Source organism: Octopus bimaculoides, chromosome 9 (assembly GCF_046866305.1).
Source record: "Octopus bimaculoides isolate indiv1 chromosome 9, ASM4686630v1, whole genome shotgun sequence".
NCBI classification, from domain to species: domain Eukaryota; kingdom Metazoa; phylum Mollusca; class Cephalopoda; order Octopoda; family Octopodidae; genus Octopus; species Octopus bimaculoides.
Window position 1 is genome coordinate 42,332,894 of NC_142936.1, and position 20,300 is coordinate 42,353,193.

Sequence of the window (20,300 nt, forward strand, 5' to 3'; positions counted from 1 at the left end):
TTTGTTTTGTAATAGAAACCCAGAGATAAATGTTATTTATGTCAGAGTGTGTGAGAGATGTCATATAAAAGCATATATATGTGTGTGTGTGTGTGTGTGTGTGTGTGTGTGTGTGTGTGTGTGTGTGTGTGTGTATATATATATATATATATATATATATATATATACATACACATACAATATATATGCATATATACATACACACAAGTGACCACATAAATGGAAAACAAGGTGGTAAAAATAGTACATTAATACTAAAGATAGAGTAATGTGAGTTTTATTAAAGCCAAAATCATTTTCACAAACTATCACTTGGAGTTTCATGCTACTATTCGCCAGACGGTTATTGGCTATGAGTACGATCACAAGTGTCCGACAAATAGTAACATGAAACTCTAAGTAACAATTTGTGAAGATTTTTCGGGCTTTAATAAAAAGAATATATAAATAATTTTTATGTCCACTTTTTCATGTTTGCATGGACTGAATGGGTCATCTCCAACAGAGTATCCCATCATTTGTTATGTACCTTTGTCATTTGAGAGGTTTAACATTTTCAGATAAGCTTTCACCACTTTTGCCCATATCATACTTGTACATTTTTCTTCCAGTTTCCTTCCTCACTTCAATCTCCTGGCACTTCGTTAACCACACATCACATCATCCGTATGCATCACGTGTCCGTACCAACAGTCATTTTTCATGCACACTACAACTGTTTCCTCTTGTGCCTAGTTTATCTCTCAGTTTATTTGTTCTAAGTTACTCTCCTACACTAACATTACACATCTCTCTACTTTTAGTGCTCATGTTTGACTATCATGTTTGTACACAAGCAACATGTATTCTAATTTTCCCTTCGAAGAGAGAACTCCCTAGTTGCCAATACAAGTGAAAAGCTCCTCAAACTTTTTCCAGTCTGTTCTTATTCTGATATCTATGTTTCTGTAGTACCTTTCTCCACAGCTGATTATGTGGTTTAGAAATCAGAAACTATTAACTATGTAACCATTTCCATAGAATCTTCCAAGCATTGAAAAAGAAGCTATGACCCTAGTACACCTCTTGTTTACCTATAATGGTTACTGTGTGCACCATATAGAGTTCCTATCTGTTCTTTTTCTGCATTTCAGATATGGCTATAACCCTAACCCTAACCCAGAGGCCTCTTAAGACAAGCTTTGGCCTCCAAGTCTGGAATATTTTTTGCAGTCTTCCAAAGACTCTGCAATGATGACTAGATAATAAACAATCAGTATATAGAAATTTTCCATGGACAGCTGGTTGAAATTTAAAGAACTGTAATAAATAGGAGGGCATTGAGAACCCAATCTTGAGGAATAAATAACTAACTGCATGCTAAATTTCCCACAAATCTCTTTGCCAATTCTCAGCTACTCCCATAGTTTTCTTCAAGGCCATAAGACAACAGGTCCTTGTTAAAGGCCTTTTCCAGATCAACAAAGACTAGGTAAAGAATCAGTAACTACTCCAGCTTGGCAAAAACCTGAACTGCATCTCATCTAAGCTGATTCTCTTCATAATCAGTGGTGCTAATACTTTCCATTTTGCCATATCTATTGAGAGAGAGAGAGAGAGAGAGAGAGAGAGAGAGAGAGAGAGAGAGCGATCATTAGTTTCTCGTTATCTTAATGACTGGGACAGCTTAATTAATCCTTCCAGTTGAATAAACCATAAGATGAAACTTGAAACCCCAGCCAAAACGAATTTTTTTGTGTATGTACACCACCACACACACATGCATACCCAATTATAAACATACATATACATTCATGCATGCATGTATGTATGTATGTATGTGTGCACACAGATAATCAAACGCACACGCATATGTTTGTGAGTGAGTAAATAATCTATCTACACACACACACGTATCTATGCTTTACATATTTATTTATACGTGTATAATGTGTGTGTGTGTGTGAAAGGGTGTGCTGTGAGCCGCATTCCTTGTCCTGTGTTGTCAATGCTCTATGAATTGCAGGCAGGATAGTAAATATACTGTCCGTGTCATCACATTTCATATCTGTTACATATTTAACATCAAGACTGTGTTCTGCATCTGCTGTTCATTGTTTGCATTGTGCGTGTTGTGTCTACATACAGTTTGTCACGTGTATTGGCTGAGGTTATGCGTCCGTTGACTGTAACTTACACAACACAATACTGTGTGGATGTTGTCTGTATATGTTGTCTGTTACTTGTGCTGTGATGTGTGTGTAAATGAGCTACCCGGGTCGTATACTGTAACCATATTGAGAGAATATAGTGAACTGTTCCGTTATATACACTTAGTGTTGACTGCCAGTTAAAAAAAAGTACTCAATAACAGAATAGAGATTGATAGTATATTCTATTTGGGTCTTTTGCTGCCCTGATTTTTGCTTGTGTGAGCACAAGTCTTCAAAAGAAATTATGTTATAATTTGCCCAAGACCCTGTGCACCCACAAACAAAACTCATAGTAGAAAGAGACTGACTCGACCAACATACTGATAATGTATATATGTAATGTGTGTTTGTGTGTCGTAATGTAAGAGTTGTACAATATATTGAAAATATATTTTACGTTGTTCAAACTTTGTCTGATGTAGGACACAATACGCAGAGTAGGGTGGGTAGATTATGTTTATTTTATCAAATCAGAAGCTGGCTGTCGTCGACTCAGAGTTTCGCCCTGGGCTGAGTTGTTTACGACCAAGACGAAACCCTAATTAGACTGTCAACTTTCGCTACACACACACACACACATATATATATATGCACACACACGTATGTATGTATGTATGTATGTATGTATGTATGATGTGCCCTTTGTTGTTCCTTGTTACAAGTCTGTATGTTTGCAAGTCAACAAGTTTAAGATGATCGAAACATCACTTAATAATAATAATAACAACAACAACAATAATAATAATAATAACAATAATAACAATAATAATAATAATAATAATAATAATAATAATAATAATAATAATAATAATAATAATAATAATAATAGCAACAACAGATACTCACCCAACCATGACAAACACTTGTTGAAACGGCAGAAGGGACGACCACGAAATTTCTCATCGTGAAAGGGCGAGAGATGTAAATTCTCAATGGAGCTACAAGTCCACAGGCTGTGGGCTCGCCTCCGTGTAAAAGTCAATACATCATCATCCATATCGAAATATCTGGTAAGTTACTCCGAGATTAAGGGAAACCTGATTCGGGTAATGACCCCTACTGCAGCAAAACGTTTGTTTTGTAATGTAATTAAGGGCTTAGGTGAGACCCTCCACATACACAACATGAAATAATTCAATGATGTTAGCCCCCAAAAGAGTAGAGATGTCCTTCATCCCAAGAAGGTGAATAGTTCCTGATATTGAAGTTATACGAGGAGATACAGCTCCGTTTGTGCCATCTGATTTGTTGTTATTTTTATTATTTTCTACGTATTTACACGAATGTCTGTAATTGCAGTTTTAGCTCTGAACTAAAATAGTTAGTCATCATCTTTTTAGAGGAGATTCGCTGGTAAAAGTGGTGGCAGTGATAATGATGATGATGACGTATTCCTTGCAGCAAGTCAGAATAAATGTAAGATTGATTACGGTGTAAGTAATAATAATAAAAATAATAGGAGGAGGAGGTTGGTGAAATGGTTGTTTGGGTGAGTATACGACCGTTTAAAAATGAAATATCCTGTTACGGTTGTAGGCAGATGCTTATAATCATAATTACTAGTGATAATGACTCCGACGTTGATGATGACATTAATAACGATAACAATAATAATAATAATTATTATGAGTATGATAATGTTGATGATAATGACGGAGACAGAGAGAGAGTTTGGATGCGGCCGTTAATGGCAGCAACATGATGACTTGTGCTCTCTTGCTCCCCCCACTTCTATATCTGTCTTATGTTTCTATAAGAGAAGAATGGCGAGACGGAGAGAGAGTAAGGAGGAAGAACTAAGACAGAAGAACGATGATGATAATAATAATAATAGTAAGAGAGGCAGCAGTACTGATTTCACATGTTGCATAATGACTGCTGCAGTAAAATTTAATATTGGATTGGCACCGTTAACTTGGTCAGTCTTTGAACGCACCGGTCTCGCTACTACGATTGTCTACACTACCGCCGCCGCCGCCCCGGCATAGAAGATTCTATTACCTGCATCATTTTATATTCATATATATATATATATTTATGTGTGTGTGTGTGTGTGTACTCACTGAGATCAGACAAACACTTTATAATAAAGTTAATCTTATGTTAGTGATCTTACCTATCTATCTATACTTTATAGAAAAGAAAACCTTAGGATTATAGTGATATTCAATTTGGACAGGAATACTGAAGCCAAACCGAAATGGAAGGAATCAAGCAGCGTCCTCAGGTTTCAAGACATACACACAAAACTTTCCATAAATACATCATCTTTTCCTCATCCCGTTATCGATTGCATTGCTGTGTATTTTGCTCGGTTTCAACATACTAAGTAAACCACTTTGTTTAAAACTATCCATGATACATGAACCTTATTTTGATATTCATTCCACATCATTTGTATTCGTTACACTTTAATATGCCCATCCTTTTCATAGTTCATTTTTTACAGATTCCCTCTACTTCTTCGCTGTTCTTAAAATTTTATCCTACACCAGGAGGTATTAATATTCCCTCCATACCTTCTATACGATCATCATTATATCTAAAACAGAGCTATTTTATTTTAGAGGATACGCATTCGTCCCTTTCATCCACCTGACCACCATTCTGCATCTTATCAACAACAGAATTTTTAATATTAATACAGCGTCTAAAAGACCGAATCTTCATTATCATAAAATGTTTAAACACATGAATGCATAGATAAATACACTCATACACATAGATTAAATTAATTACAAACGCATTTAAAAGTATATTAGAACCTCATTTAAAAGTGATCAATCTATTAGTGAGAGAGGAGTGTCTGACAGGGTGCGTGTGCGTGAGAGAGAGAGAGAGAGAGAAAGAGAGAGGGGGAAAGAGAATAGGAGACAGGTCCCCTTATAATAGTGCAAGGTTCGAGGTGCAGCAAGCGCCAAAGGCCTGATGATACCTTCTCATAGCCATAAATCGACTGCTATGTAGAATCGCCAATTACCAGTCAAATAAAAGAATGCTGCAACAATTTCCGATAATAAGAACCACAAATAGTCTCCGATCTTATTGTTCTCTTCCTTTTTGTAGATGTAAGATGGTGTGAGGGGTCATCGATGTTTTCGCTTGCCTTCGAGTAGTCCGTCAATAAAACATCATTTTTCGCCTCGCGTATCTCTTGTTTTATGCTTGTAATTACATCCGAATACACACACACACATATATATACACTCGTACCTTATATATATACACACGTACCAATATCGATATATCCGTCAATCAGTGTCAATTATCAATAGATGTGAAGGCAAAACAGTCCAACAAGCAGACTAGATACATCTGCATGCTTATTTTTTAAAATATAGATCCAGGGGAAAAAATAAACAAACTAAAAGGAGGGACCGATCCAATGGTGACGATCACGACGGCTGGTTGCACACATGCCAATAATTATAAACTGAAAGGTAATTAGGGTTCCGTGTAACGACAGTGTCGGGAAGAGGAAGGAATCAAGAAGAAGGAGCAAATGGGTACAGAAAGGAGCAGCAGCAGTAGTGGCGGAAAGAGGAAGGGCGGAAGAGATAATAAAGGAAGTAAGAAAGAGAAATAATGGATAGACAGAAACAGAGACAGAGGGGAGGAGATAGAGAAAAACGGGAAGTGTGATAAACGGTGAAAACGAGGAGTTACTGTTCTTGATTAGGAGAGGTCTCTCCACAGCATGGTTAAGTTATACGGAGGTGTGTACACACACACACACACATATATATACGCATACACACATATAAACATACATATATATATATACATATTTATACATGTATATGTATAATATATATACATAAACATATACATAAATATATACATATATATATATAAATATACATATATACACATACATATATATATATACACATATATACATATATACACATATACATACACACACATATATATACATATATACACATATACATATACATATATACACATACATACATATATACATGCATATATATATATATACATATATACATACATATATACATATATATACACATATATGTATATACATACGTATATATAAATCATCATTGTTGTTTAACGTCCGTTTTCCATGTTGGTATGTGTTGGACGACTGGACTGGGAAGCCAGTAGGCTGCACCAGCCTCTATATATATGTGTATATATATATATATATATATATATATATATATATATATATGTCAATTACATCGACTTAAGTGTTCAACTGTTACTCATTTTAATGACCCTGAAAGGATGAAAAGCAATGTCTATCCTGGTGGTATTTGAATTCAAAACATATAGGCACACGGCTGAAATGTTGGGGGAGGGGATAGTTGATTACATCGACACCAGTACATAACTGGTGCTTATTTTATCAACTCAGAAAGGATGAAAGAAAAAAAGTCAACCTTGGTGGTATTTGAACTCGAACTCAGAGCATAATGATGGATGAAATACCACTAAGCATTTTACCAGGAGTGCTAACAATTCTGCCAGCTCACCACCTTATAATAATAAAAATAAAGGAAACAAAAAATTTGGTGAAAACATGATCTGGTATATCGTCTTTTTATAAAAAAAACCCTCATAAATCATTGCATGCCCAGTGTTCATGTTATGTTGACATAAGAGAGGGAAGTCAGACAAAGGCCGATGTAGAGTAATTGCTTTCTTTTCCTTTTTTTCTCTTTTGGTCCCAACATTAAATCCATGAAGAAATGTTGAAAAGAAACAATAGCTTTAACCATGGATTCAGATCTTATTGAAAAAAGCAGGGAAGTTAAACTTCCATGTTTTGTTTTTTGATACCATTATTTCAGCAGCATCAAGACAAAAAAAATTTAAAAAAAAAAAGTGAGAAAAAGTGCACTTGGAATGACATACTGCCACAGATAAAAAGAAGTCAACACTCATATTGCTGAAAATTCATCCATGTCATCCCTTTCCTCACCCCACCCCCCAGTTCGATCAACTCAAGATGATAAAAAATCTTAGGAGTCTCCTGAATTGCATCATAATGTGACACATCACCAGACATGCAGAAGTGTTGAATGTGGAGTAAAAAAAAAATGATGAACTATGCAGTGATTTATTGATAGTGAAAAGTGTAACCTGTTGGGGTGAAATAAAGCAAAATCTCTATGTGAAAATATTCCAGCTCTTGAATTTCTGTAGCAAAACATGTGGAGCATATTAAAAAGCATGGTTTGCATTTGTAGTCTTTTTTACAGTAACAGATATTGTTTCAAACAAAAGTAGAAAATATAGTGTTTCCCGACTTTTCTGAGATAGTTTCATTTTGAGAAGGGAATGCAGTATGCGTTACTTGAATTTTACAGTAAAATCAATGATTAGTAAGAGACAACAAATCAATTACCAACGAAGCTAGAAATAACAGTTCTGAATCTGAATATTGTATCTACATATACTACTGATTCTAACATTTTAGCTACTAAGTTAGACATATCAGGTTGAATCTAAATAAAATGTCCGCATACACTGCAGACAATGCAAGCGTCAATGATGAATAACCAAGAACAGTCATCATCATAATCATTCTAATATCTGTTTTTCTATTTCAAGTTTCTATGGGTCAGAACAAGGTTTTCTGAGGCAAGTTTTCTATGGCTGGAAGCTCTTCCTGTCATAAATTCTCACCTGTTTCCAAGCAAGGTAATATTTCCCCATGGCTAGACATTTTCACAGAATATTGGATATAAATGCCACTGCTTTTATAGCAGTGATACTCATTTATAATTATCATGTGGTATCAATATAAGAAAACAAAAATATAGACACACACATATATAATATATATATATATATATATATATATATACATATATATATATATATATACACGTGTGTATCTGCGAACATACACACACAGATACACATATAATGGAGGCTTTCAGGAAAAAAATAAACGAATGAAAAAAATCCTAATTAAAGGTGGGCAGCTGATAAGAGTCTGGAATTAATTATACATTGGGGAATTAATTAGTACAGAAGAAAGTAATGACACTATTACAATACAAGTGTAAAGAGATGAGTGTCAACTTGTTTATTTATTTACTAAGCAGAAACATGAGAATATACTTTTTTTTTTTTTCCCCCCCATTGATAACATAATCATTGATTTGACTGAGTTTGGTGCATTGGTCAAATTGCACCAAACCAAATCTGCTGTGCAGTTCTTCATTGACCTTTGGAACAGTTGTCAATTAATACGGATGTGAAGACCAACCAATCAAGAAAAATACGAAGTCTATTACTACGTGGTTCTTTTGTTGGGAAACTTTTGAGACTTCATATTTCTGCAAAGCTTCTATCAACATAACTCACTATGCCTCTCTTCACACACACATACACATAGAATCACCAAAAATCTATTTACTAAGGAAAAATAGGTACTTGTATATTTGTCAATAGAGGGGGTATAGTAATCAAAGTATACAGTATTGTAGATCCCTTGCAGCTGCTCTTTTCAATTGGTTCCACCTCACAGGCTACTTCACAGGCACTTTGTGTCCGCAGCAACAAAGGACACACACGCAAAAATATGTTGGATTGAGAGACAGCCTCTTTAAGGCCAAGTTAAGTAACTAAAAGTTTTCTTTTAGGATACAAGAGAGGTGCAATGTTACAACATTAGCCAGCTATATATAACAATTAATGGGTGTTACACAAAAATAATTGAAAGCTACTGGAACAACAGAAACAGATGGCGTAAATTTCTTTCTTGGTTGATAGGAGAATAAACCTAAAAAAATTTGCATAATCTGGGTGCCTACTTGAACTAAAAAGCTGTACTTTTTAGATGTGGTCCTCATGAAAGAAAATGTGTTTTGGAAATATGGTCTTGTTTTGCAGACTAGTGTACAGTAAAAATAGAATACAGGAACAGCTGATTCCCTTCGGTCAAAGAATCGTACGAGGGGAGGCAACTCTTCTTTCCTTCTCAGAAAAGGAATTTCTGTTTTCTTTTATTCACCAGCAATCTAACCAAAACTGTATACTTACATCCTGCATTAATAAGGCTAGTTGTTTCAGGCCAGTATGTGTGATGAATTGTCAGTATTACTGAATGCAAAAGACATGAAACCAATGGTAATATCCTGAACAGTTATATGCCATAACCAGCAATATACTGCAAATATAAATGCTCAAATTCTCATTTGAGCATTTTTACCTGACTTATGGACAAGTGACATCATATATAGATAATACATACATTATATATATAATGCATATAAATGATAATATATATAATATATATATATATATATATATATTATAATACATATATTATATATATAATACATATAAATGATAATATATAAAATATATATATTATATATATAATACATATATTATATATATATATAATACATATAAATAATAATATAAAAATATATATTATATATTTTTCATTATTTTTATTTATGCGCCCTTTTAAAGCCTAGCCAGGCTCATGGGCCCAGTTTCCCGGTTTCTATGGCATATGTGTCCCCCCCCCCCCCCCAGCTGAACGGGACGCCAGTCCATTGCAGCTTTACTCAAGAAACAGGAAGAAAGAGTGAGAGAAAGTTGGGGCGAAAGAGTACAACCCGGAACGATGTGGTTGGTAAGCAAGCTACTTACCACACAGCCACTCCTGCATCTATGATATATATACTCTTTTATTTGTTTCAGCTTATATGACAGTGACCATGCTTGAGCACCACCTTGAGTTGAACAAATCGGCCCCAGAACTAACTCCTTGTAAACCTAGTAGTTATTCTCTTGGTGTCTTTTGCTGAACCGCTAAGTTATGGGGACATAGACACATGAACATTGTTTGTCAAGCGATGGTGGAGGAACAAACACACACACACACACACACACACACACACATATATATATATGTGTATATATCTCCGTTTTTCCCTTCTTTGAACTTTCCTTGTTTCCGAAGAAGGGCTCCGCCCGAAACGTCATGCTCTCTCTCTTTACTTTCCCGAGCGTCTAATAACACTATCCGTATCACGTCGTTGTTTTTTGTTATTGTTTTTTGTCTTTTTTTGAACTTATATATATATATATATATATATATATATATATATATATATATATATGGGGAGGGATATAATGGCAAGGGAGGTAAGTTCAATTTGTTAGCTGCAGCAACGTTTCTTTAACACACTCAATAGGAAATCTCTTTCTTTCTTAAACTTCAATGAGCATACAGTTGATTATAAATATATATATATATACATATATATATATATATATATATATATATATATATATATATATATACACATACACACAAAAAGTAAATATTTATCTGAAACATAACTACACTAAATGTGAGTGATTCTGTATGCATGACATTTCCCCATGTACACAAAGGAATGCTTAGAAAATTATCTTGAAATTATCATTGTTTGGGGTTTAATCTTTCCAGAGTTCCTCTGGCCAATAATAGTTTTTCTAGTAAAGCGAGACGATAAAGACAGTTGTGCCATGTTAGTTTTTAGTGAAGTGTACTCGTTATGGTAATGGTATGATGATGGTGGTGGTGGTGGTGGTGGTGATGGTACAGGGTGGAGATAAGTTAACCACCTGGTAAGTGGCAACATTTGCTACACCCACTTAAGAAAAGCAATGAGTCAACAGAACAGCACTGCTTATATGCAACATATTATTATCATTATTATCATTATGACTTTTGGGGGGGAGACACGATCACCGTTAACATCACTGCAGGAAATTACAAGGAAAAAAAAAGAATGAAAATAAGTTTTTGTTTGTTTATTTTAAAGAGTAAATCTAATGGAAAGGGCGTGGTGGTTATATATGTATATATGTGTGTGTGTGTGCATGTATATATATATATATATATATATATATATATATGCATGCATATATATACATGTACACATACATACATATACATGTACATATGCATGTATATATATGTATATATACATGTGTGTATGTATGCATGCATGTGTGTGTGTGTGTATATATATATATATATATATATATGCACACGTATGTGGGGGGGGGCTTGTGTGTAGAGAGAGAAAGGGGGGAAGGAGAGAGAGGAAAAGAAGAGAAAATGCTGTTGGGTAAATTGTAACAGCAGAAACAGGAAAGCTGAAGACATCAAAACTGACGAACCAGGCAAGTAGTTGGCGTGGCACAGACAAATTGATAGAAGTTTGCAATTTATACAATATAAATAGAGAAGGTCTCATCAAATATCAGAGAAACTTGAGTTAAGCATTAGTTTCCAGCCAGGAAATCTCCAATTCAAAGCAATAATTTATTAAAAACAAATTTACTTTCTTTCTTATGCAATTTCTTGCTTTTTTTCTCTCTTTTATTTTTTAAATCTTATATTTGTTTTATTTTCACTTTTAACCCTTTCATAACAATATTTATTTTTAAATATACTGCCTTTGAATAAATTTTGCAAATAAGGAAGAATTTATCAAAATAACTTAATTGTTCTTAACTCTTCACCTGGAAAATTAAATTTCATGGTTATTCTAGTAACGATGTTAAATATCTACCAGTAATTAAAATTGGTATTTTCAGTAGGTCATATTGTCTCAATAAATTTGAGATATCTCAATAGAAAATAGTTTAAAATTATTTTCTGTTGAGATATGTCAAGTTTATTGTCAACAAAAGATAAATTGGTATACAAGTTGGTATTTTCTACAGTTAAGTGTAATGAAATCTTGAGTGGATATATCTGATTTCCACAGTAAAAGGAATAAGCTAGTGTTTGAAACATAAATTAACATGAAATTCTAAAGGAAGGTTTTAATTTAGATCACTTTAAAACAGGAAGTATGTAATGGAAAACCAAGAGACACCTCAGGTGAGTTTCTATGAAAAAGGTTGAAGGTTTCTAAAAGCCAATTTTAATTTTCAGAGTTTAACAAACAACTTGATTTGAGACTGTTCATGGAAAGTGAAGTAGCAATGAAGTGGGAGAGGTGTCTAGCCATTTAATAACACAGAAAACTGTTAAATTCATTTAAAAAAAACGAGAACCTATAGAATAAGTACTAGGCTTCCAAAGAATAAGTCCTGGGGTCAATTTGTACAACTAAAAAGCGGTGCTCCAGTATGGCCATAGTCAAATGACAAACAAATACAAGAATATATATATATATATATATAAGCCTGGTACTTATTCTATTAGTGTCTTCTAGGTTATGGGGACTTAAAAACACCATCACTGGTTGTCAAGAGGTGGTAGAACAAACACACGATGGGCTTCTTTCACTTTCTATCTACCAAGTCCACTCACGAGGCTCTAATTGGCCCAAGTAGAATACACTTGCTCAAGGTGTCATGCAGTGGTACTGAACCCGAAACCATGTGGCTGGGAAGCAAGCTTCATACTACACAGTGATGCCTGTGCCTATATATATATATATATATATATATATACATACATACATATAGGCACAAGCATTGCTCACTCTCTCTCATATATATATATATATATATATATATATATATGGAGAGAGAGAGAGAGATAGAGAGTACTTGAAGACAGTTAGAAAGTAGACTGATTGAAACAGTGTGGATAGAAGCAGAAATGCTGAAGTAATAATTCTAAGAAATTTAGAATATTTTGTAAAAAAAAAAAAAAAAAATTTGCAACATAATCCTTCATCTAAATCTAATGATTCAGTCATTCAGAACTGTGTGCATGTTTAATGGGGACTAGCTAATCACTAAAATACTTTCACATCACATTTATCATATTTGCATTCATTGCATGATCTATGAATATAGGGAGTCTATGTGGTCGCTAAACCTGTTAGAAACAGCAGCAAAATTTCCCTCAAGTCATCATTCTTTCCAACCAATTATTGTCTTCATAAAGGATATGTTGAATAATATGATCCAAGCTTCACTGCACAGATGAAAACAATTGGATGATCATGGTAGGAAAGTCTTTTGGTTATAGGTCAGCTTGATTAGGCTTGACCTGGAGTTAAACACCAAGAACAACAGCATCATATAATGTCTTATAAATAAGATCACATTCATGTTCTCCATTATAATATTCAGCACATACTATTTCTGTACCAGATATTGAGGCTTGTGGTTTAGGAGAGGTGGTCATGGTAAATAGATCACTAAAGTAAACAGGTCTTATTGCTATGCAATGAATGCAACACCAGAAGAATTTAAGTGAAATTTTTCAAGAACAATGGACTGGCATTTTAATTCCTCAGCCATTAACATTTCATAATGGTACTTGCTCCACCATTGTGTGTGTGTGTGTGGGAGAGAGAGAGAGAGTGTGTGTGTGTATATATGCATGCATATATGTATGTATCTATGAATGTGTTTGTATGTATATCTAAGCATTTTTGTGTATTTATGTATGCTTGGATATATACATGTATGTGCATTTGTGTGTGTGTGTGTGTGTGTGTGTGTGTGTGTGTGTGTGTGTATGCATGTACATATATATGCATACATTCATGGATGTGTGTGTATATATATATATATATATCTATGTATTCATGAATATATATGTAAGGTTTGTATGTATGTATGCTTCTATATATGCATGCATGCATATAAACATGAAGCTTCAAGGAAACTTTTCAACAGCAAGATAAGAATACCACTAAACTTTGGGTTTATGAATAGGAATAATTAGAGAAACTTTGAGATTAATGATAAAGACTCAGTAAAATTTTTTGAAATTACAATTAATGAATCTTTAAGAATGAATCGGTAGATCAATATTTTAAATCTCACTGTTCTGTATGCATGTGATAATTTATTAATAGTGTGGCAGACATAGGCATGCATCAGCAAATAATTCATTTGTTGATTTCTATAAGATCCATCACCCATTTAGGTTCACTGACCCAGGAGTGACTTAATCGAGGAGACACAAATAGGTTGAAACACCACAGTATCTCAAAGTTCCCATATGTCAGTGAAACAAGTGTTTGTATCAAGAATGGGCAAATGTTTTCAAGAAGCAGGCCTCATGAGACATGGCTCATCAGCAGGCAGGCCACACTACTAAAAAGATTCAAAGTAATTTTGCATTAAGGTATGCCATTCAGAAAGTCCTGTGGTCTGCAGTCTACCCATTAACTAATGTAGATGGCTATGATGGTGGTGGTGATGGTGGAGGTGTCGGTAGCAGTGGCTTTGATGGTGGTGATGGTGCTGGCTTAGATGATGGTGGTGGTGGTTTGAGTTGGTGATGTACTGCTTGTGTAGATCAGGCATGTGAAACCGTTTTCAAAGTTGCAGTTTATATCATGACTTTTCCAAGATCCTTAGTGATAGAAATGAAGTGATACAGCTTCAAGAAAAACAGATAAACTGGACTGCTAATTCAAACAAAATAGAGACAGAACTTACCACAAACACATTTAATGGGTCTATAAATATATATATCCATTCCTTTGTTTTTAAAGAAAATTTATACATCCTATTTCACTTAAGATTAGTGTTTCTTAACATGGGCAGTAGTGCCTCCTTGGAAGTGTCATCAGTTCACAAGAGGGACAGCAAATCAAAAGGGCACAAAGAAAGCACTGAGTGTTTAGAGGGGCTGTGATTTTTCTGAGAAATAAAATATTTAAACCAAGTACAATACATAGATCTTATACACATTTTCAGAAAAATCTTCATTGGGATTAAAAAACGAACAGGACATTTTGTTATCAGTGATCAGTAAACATAAATGATGATGAGGCAAATTCCACTATAAATTCGTTATGTACATCCTCACCTTCTTCAACAATTTCCATAAAAATTTAACATTGGGTACACTAGTTCAGACAAATATCTAAAATGAGGTACATGCTGGGTTGGGAAGGAATAAGATAATATGAATAGACCATTGTGCAAAATCAGCTTCTGTTTAATTCTTATTTCATTTTTTATTTTTGTAAAACATGATTCAGTGAAAGGGACCACAAGATATGAAGGGTGAGGAACCACAGTCTCTTTAGACTTGTGGTTCTCAACCAGGGTCCATATACGATTTTTGGGAGGGTTCATGCAAGCAAAGTAGAAAATTGGGCATCCACAGTAGTATTTTATAGGGCCATGAAAAGTTTTGCTTTTATATGTATTTATTGCAATAGACAGCTAGGTTTCTTTTTCAAATGTTTCTGGTCACTGAAACATGTTCTCTCAGAGAGTGCTATTTCAAACCTACACAAGTGACCATGTAAAAAAACAGTATAGGAATTTTGAAAGATATATCTATAAAATCAGCTTTTAAACACTGAGTGGTTATAGGGGTCCATCAGAATAACATACTAAGCAAAGGGGTCCACAGTTAAAAAAAAAAACTGTTGGAAATCACTGCTTTAGACCATAAAATACAAGCACATCAAAATAGTTACTGATAGAGATAAAAGGTAGCAACTTTGAAAGTTATTTCCAAGCTAATAATATTAATAATTCTTTCTATGATAGGTACAAGACCTGAAATTTTGGGAAAGGGAATTAGTCAATTACATTGACTCCAGTGTTCAACTGTACATATTTCATTGACCCTAAAAGATGAAGGGCAAATTTTACCACAACAGAATTTTAGCTTAGACTGTAAAGATAGTAGAAATGCCACTAAGAATTTTGTCAGGAGTGCCAATGAATCTTCCAACTCACCACCATAATAATAATAATAATAATAATAATCCTTTACTTTAGGCACAAGGCCTGAAATTTTGGGGTAGGGGTTAAGTTGTTTACATCAACCCCAGTACTCAACTGGTACTTATTTTATTGACCCCAAAAGAATGAAAGGCAAAGTCAACCTCAGTGGTATTTGAACTCAGAATGCCACTAAGCATTTTGTCCAGTGTGCACATGATTCTGCCAGCTCGCTGCCTAACAATAATAGTTTGCTATTTCTATAACTAAACTCTGAATTATGGCCATAAAATTACACATAAAAGTGAATTGGAATTGCAAACGGAAGGCGAGAAGTAAAAGAATTGGACTGGATTACAAAGAATGGGGTGGGTACTGAGGAATGAGAGTAGCAGAGGGTCATAAAAGAGAGATAGAGAGAGAGAGGAAGAGAGAGATGAGAATAAGGAAAAAAGAAACCTAAAGTGGAATGGTGCATAATTCTTACTTACGAGGAGGCCTGAATGCTAGAAATACAAAGAAAGGAAGAAACTTGTGAAATATATTGATTACAATCTTGTTTTGGAAGACAAAAGAGAGAAATAATTTAGGATGTAGGGGAAGATAAAAAGAATGCATGTGTTAAATGTTGAGAGATATTTGATAACATGTAAGAAAGATATATATAAATTAATAATAATAATAATAATAATAATAATAATGGGTTCAAATTTGGTACAAAGTCAACAATTTTAGGGTGAGAGGATAAGTTAATTACCCTAGTGCTTAACTGGCACTTATTTTATCGACCCTGAAAAGCTAAAAGACAAAGTCAACCTCGGTGGAATTTGAACTTAAAATGTAAGAAACCAAAAGAATTGCCACTTAGCATTCTGTCCAATGACCTAATGATTCTGCCAACTTGCTACCTTAACAGCAACAACAATAATAATAAAAATAATAATAATAACAATAAGCTGCAACATAACCAATCAGATATCACTCTCCTATGGTAGGTGTCCAAAGATTGGAGCTTGATCAATGTAGCCATACCTGCAGACCAGGATATTGCAATGATGGAGAATGAGAAAATCATGAAGTACCAAGACCTAGCATTGGAAGTGAAATGTGTCCATAGAGCTTCAGAAGTGAGTGCAGTACTTATTGTGATCAGTGCACTTGTCAGCATCTCAAAGAAAGCAATATACTGGCATCAAAAGCTGCAAATACCAAACTTCATAAGCAGTACTCAGTTGGCAGTAATACTTGGAACAGCACAATTGAGAAAAATGTTGTATCTTTAAGCTGCAGAATGGAGCTGAAATGTGATATAGATAACTCAGGAGAAGATAGGATAATCTATAATACATGAAAAGTCAGTTTGAATCTTGCTTGCTTGCAATGTTACCCAGCCAAACTGGCGCATAATGGGAAAATACTATGAATTAAGTTTACCCTGAAATGTGAAAACGAACAGAATAAAACAAGTTTCATGTAAATCAGACAGATAGTTTACGAGATATTAGAGGTTTTCGGGTATAAATACCCGAAACACTGCATAATGAAAAAATATTCCGAAGATAATCTTAATCCTGAAAGGGAAGAAACCCTTATCTTTTGATTAGACACACTGACATGACTGCAAAAAAATTACAAGTTTTTTTTTACAGTAAATGTTTCTATTTTCGCTTTTGTTAAACACAATATTTTAATCATTTAGAAATATTTTTAAGTGAATGTGATTTCAAAAATGTAAGTAGTTTGTACAGTATTTATATTTTAGCTTTCTTTAAACAGACAATGTTTTAGTGTTTTTTAAATTATTTTCAAGTGAATACCATTACAAAAATTTCTTTTGGCATGTATAAAAAATATTTCAAAGTGAAAATAACTTTAAAAATATGGTAAATACTTCATAAAAGACCCATTCGTAACCTTAGTGTGAAATAGTATTTTCCCATAGGTTTTTTTCAAGTGCATTCAATGCATCTCATCTCCAAAGATTTGGCTGCTATTTCTGGCACGCCCTGCTACCATGTAACAACTATTTGTGATAAAGGACCCGAATACCTGTTATGTGGTTGCAGGGCTGCAAGAAATAGCAGTTAAATCTTTCCTTTTCAGGGGAAAGAGCCATTTACGTGTGATTTCAATGTAACATTCATTGAAAGAGTGTGAAATAAACTGGAAAAGAAAAAAAACCATGAAACAAAACTCCGTTGCTGGGAAACTCAGAGTTTCCCGGTGACCCAATAGGTTACAGGTAGTCTTGTAAATAATAATAATAATAGGTGGAAGGCCTCCAATTTGGAGTAAACAAACATTTGGCTAAATTTTCATCAATACTTGACCCAATACTTCTTTTATTGATGTGAGAATATTGAAAAGTATGCAGGAATTGAACTGAAAATGTAAAGGCATGTATTTTTATTTCAAAATGTTTAACTTCTATACAGATAAGGTAGTTTAATGAAGGGTGTTTATTTCCTTTAGCGATGTGTGTGTGTGTGTGTGTGTGTGTGTGTGTGTGTGTGTGTGTGTATATATATCATCATCATTTAGCATCCATTGTCCATGCTAGTATGGGTTGGATGGTTTGACCAGGGCTGATAAGTTGAGGGGCTGCACCAGACTCCAGTCTGATTTGGCATAGTTTTATGGCTGGATGCCCTTCCTAGAGCCAACCACTCTGAGAGTATAATGGGTGCTTTTGCCTGCCACCAGCACAGGTGCCAGTTGCATGACACCAGTATCTGCCATGACTAAAATTTCTGTTGGTTTCATGGGTTTTTCTTCTCAAGCACAGAATATTGTATCTTTAGTAGAAAGGATTATTATTATTATTATTATTATTATTATTATTATTATTATTCAAACCCAGTAAATGTTTTGCACTGAAATACATTCTTGTTGTACTTGCGAAATATCTATTCAATGTATCTATCCATTTATATATATATATATATATATATATATATATATATATATATATAATATCATCATCATCTATATAATATATATATATATATATATATATATATATACCACTACACACATACACACATAGACACATTCATTAAGAACTAGCAAAGAATGTGATTAATTTAAGCTTTGTGCAATGCTAACTGTTTCCGCTTGGCTTACAGATAATACAATAAAATAACCTCATTTAAAGTACAGAAGTAGAGAGAACTTCTAACTAAACCAGCCTATTCTTATCCGCATTCTCAAAAAAGCTCTAGAATAGCCAGCAGGTTCTAGAAGTTTTCATGCCAACCTCCTTTTTCTGGTATCATCTTCTAATTATTTTTATCTGGAACAATATTCTGGTGGCCAAACATTTCACTTAAAAATAAACTGGACGGTGGCATGATAGATTACTTGAATCTTGGCCATTTATTTTTATCACTTTCATATAAAATTCACATAGCAACTGACACTGGAGTTGCTATCTCACAGAGAATGGTGGGAGGTGGGAGTGGGGGGAGGGAGAAGAAATCAATATGTGATCAAAACAATTTTATTATAGAACATCAAAATCCAATGGTTCTGAACCAGTTCTAGTGAAGATGAAAAAAAAAAAAAAATCTCTATTATGACAATTTTCTACAGAGAGGTGCAACGCTAAAACAACAACGTAGGCAGAGGCATGACTGCGTGAATAAAGAGTTCACTTTGTTATGAAGGGGTCATGACTTCTAGTTCATTGCATGGCACCTTGGGCAAGCATTGTCTACAAGTAGCTTCAGACTAACCAATTGAGAGTGAAATTGGCAGGCAGAAATGTACGGAAAGCTGTTTTATTTGTGTGTGTGTGTGTGTGTGTGTGTGTGTGTGTGCATGCATGTGTGCATAAAATCATTATCCACATCTTTCTTTAATGTCCATGTCCCATGCTGGCATGAGTTAGATGCTTTGATAGGATCTAATGTGTTCAAGAACTGTATCATGTGTCTGTCAGCTTTGGCAGACCTAACAGTGTGTACTGGGTGCTTCTTTTGCATGGCACCAGCACTAGTGAGATTGACAAGCAGTTTACAAAATGATGAACTCTAAGGGAGGCAGCTAAGGGAAAAGAGTGGTTAAAGTATGAGAAAAAGGAGCAACAGCACAACATATTTCTTGCTGTAGGAGGACGTGTGCATGTGTATAGAGGTATGAGTGTGAGCATTCCCTAACAAATCATCCAGTCGATGTGCACTTTCAAAGACAAGCGGAATAAAAAATCCATAAACAGATATTAAGTAAATGAATGAAGCATTCAATATAATGAGACAAAAACTTAACACCAGATGTTAAACTCCAAGAACATCATTCACTACAATCTATAAAATCTATTTGAACAAGATCTAGATGGAGCTGCCAGTTCTACCATTATTTACTCTAACAAGGTAATCTATAATCATTTACCAGGCAGTGGTGCCATGTTATTGCAGTAAAAAATATGCCTTTTTCACAATACTACATATATAA

At 34.2% G+C, this 20,300-nt stretch overlaps 1 protein-coding gene across 27 annotated transcripts in view; it reads right to left on the reverse strand.

Annotated features, from left to right (window-relative positions):
- LOC106880501 (microtubule-associated serine/threonine-protein kinase 3) overlaps nt 1-20,300 on the reverse strand; it is a 256,534-nt gene that overhangs the window by 85,960 nt on the left and 150,274 nt on the right. For 8 of the 27 annotated variants that reach the window (XM_052970660.2, XM_052970661.2, XM_089357460.1 and 5 more), the window contains exon 8: nt 16,340-16,354. The exons of the other annotated variants lie outside the window; for them this stretch is intronic. In XM_052970660.2, the coding sequence (XP_052826620.2) occupies nt 16,340-16,354 (15 nt within the window). The remainder of the gene's footprint in view (nt 1-16,339; nt 16,355-20,300) is intronic. 27 annotated transcript variants of the gene reach the window in all.